A 1,634-nucleotide genomic window follows, 5' to 3' on the forward strand; every position below is an offset into this window, starting at 1 on the left:
TTGCAATACTATTATGAACAATAATTTTTGTTTGATTTGGGTTTTTACAATAATTTGTTTGTTTTTTATAGTAAAATTGCTAAAATATTTGAAATATAGTATTGTATTATTTTTATTATATTTCACAATGAAATCAAATTGTGATTCAAGATATTGCACTACAGATATACTATAGTATAGTATATATATCTGTATTTTATAATGCATTAATAAGATTATCATTTAGTTAAAAAATATATATAATTTTTACAATAATAAAAAATTACTCTACACTATGTATATTAAACTACAGCCAAGTTTTAAAAAATTATTTTAATAATAATAATATTTATTCATTGTATTAAAACAATATTGTTTATACAGTTTATATAAATATTATAAAATTATAAAAAACATTATTTTTGAATGATGATAGCGTTTTATTTAAAATTAATTAATTAATAAAATTATAAAAAAATAATATTTTTTTAAAAATTTAAATCAGTTACAGACTACAGATGTTTTTTAGTTTTATTACAATTATTATTAGTAACAATACTATTATGTTTACTATTAATATGTGTTTTATGATTATTACGATTGCATTTATTGTAAGACTGGCGATAAAAGTTGAGGAATAGCATCAAAAATAGTGGATTCTGTATCCAACCGATCCAATAGAGACCGCGCGGCCAACCAGTGCTCAGGTAGGCGCTAACCAAACCGTAGCTAACAAATAGTACAAATTGTGTGATCTGTATGAGAGTTATGTACCGTTTCCACCAGAGATAGGGCTGAACTGATGGGCCGAATGCGCTGAGAGCATAGTATGAGTACATAATAGTGTGGACAAGTGTATTGAGTATAGCAAATACGGCTAACGGCTGACAAGTGGGACCAAGTTTGATGGCCGCCCAGCCGAGCACAGGTACCATAAAATGATGGTACAGATGAAGGAATGTCAGGTGGGAGTGTTTTTTGCGAAGCACAAAGAAAACGGTGTCCACTAAGTCAACAAATTTGGTGTACGCGTAGAGTACTGTTTCGTCGATTTGCTGCAAAGTGCCGGCCGACTTGTCCGCCGCAGACGGAAACTCAAACTCAAATAGACGGCGACCGTAGCCGAGCCATCGGATGGACAGTAGAAAAAAGTAGGCGTTACTGAGCACCATGAATACGTTGTAGGCAAACATAACTGTGCGCAACTCGAACGGCTTACGGTTGGCCATCAGATGCGGACCGATTCGGGTGACAAATAAGAGCCACGAAAACATTACGACGGCCAACCATTGCGGTCCATCTCTGGCCAGCCAGTAGTCACGGGTACGCGGGTCGCACTCCTGGAGCCAGTAGTCGTTCAGATAGTAGTTAATTGTTTTGATGATATCGTTAGAAGTAAAGTCATTTATATCTGTAACACTAATGTTTGTCATAACTATTAATATTTATTATTATTATTATTATAACACTTTTACAATTGATTTATTAAAAATATTTTATAATAATGTATATTGTTTTTTAATGTACACCAGGTATTTGAATACTTATTTTAATGATTTATTATTAATATTATTGTTATTATTAAGTAGTATTAATATCACAATAGAAATAAGTTTACATTTAATTTAAACTGACAAACATTATTATTAACAATT

At 31.0% G+C, this 1,634-nt stretch overlaps 1 protein-coding gene across 1 annotated transcript; it reads right to left on the reverse strand.

Annotated features, from left to right (window-relative positions):
• Positions 1-480: 480 nt before the first annotated feature.
• Positions 481-1,412, reverse strand: LOC128958262 (elongation of very long chain fatty acids protein 7-like). The gene is made up of 2 exons (XM_054304079.1): positions 545-1,412; positions 481-491 (listed from the first exon to the last, which is right to left on the reverse strand). Exons 1-2 carry the CDS (start codon positions 1,410-1,412, stop codon positions 481-483), a joined length of 879 nt encoding a protein of 292 aa, XP_054160054.1.
• Positions 1,413-1,634: the final 222 nt, after the last annotated feature.

Source organism: Oppia nitens, unplaced genomic scaffold (assembly GCF_028296485.1).
Source record: "Oppia nitens isolate AA-2021 unplaced genomic scaffold, nextdenovo-longstitch-racon4-pilon3 scaffold3_pilon_pilon_pilon, whole genome shotgun sequence".
Lineage (NCBI taxonomy): Eukaryota > Metazoa > Arthropoda > Arachnida > Sarcoptiformes > Oppiidae > Oppia > Oppia nitens.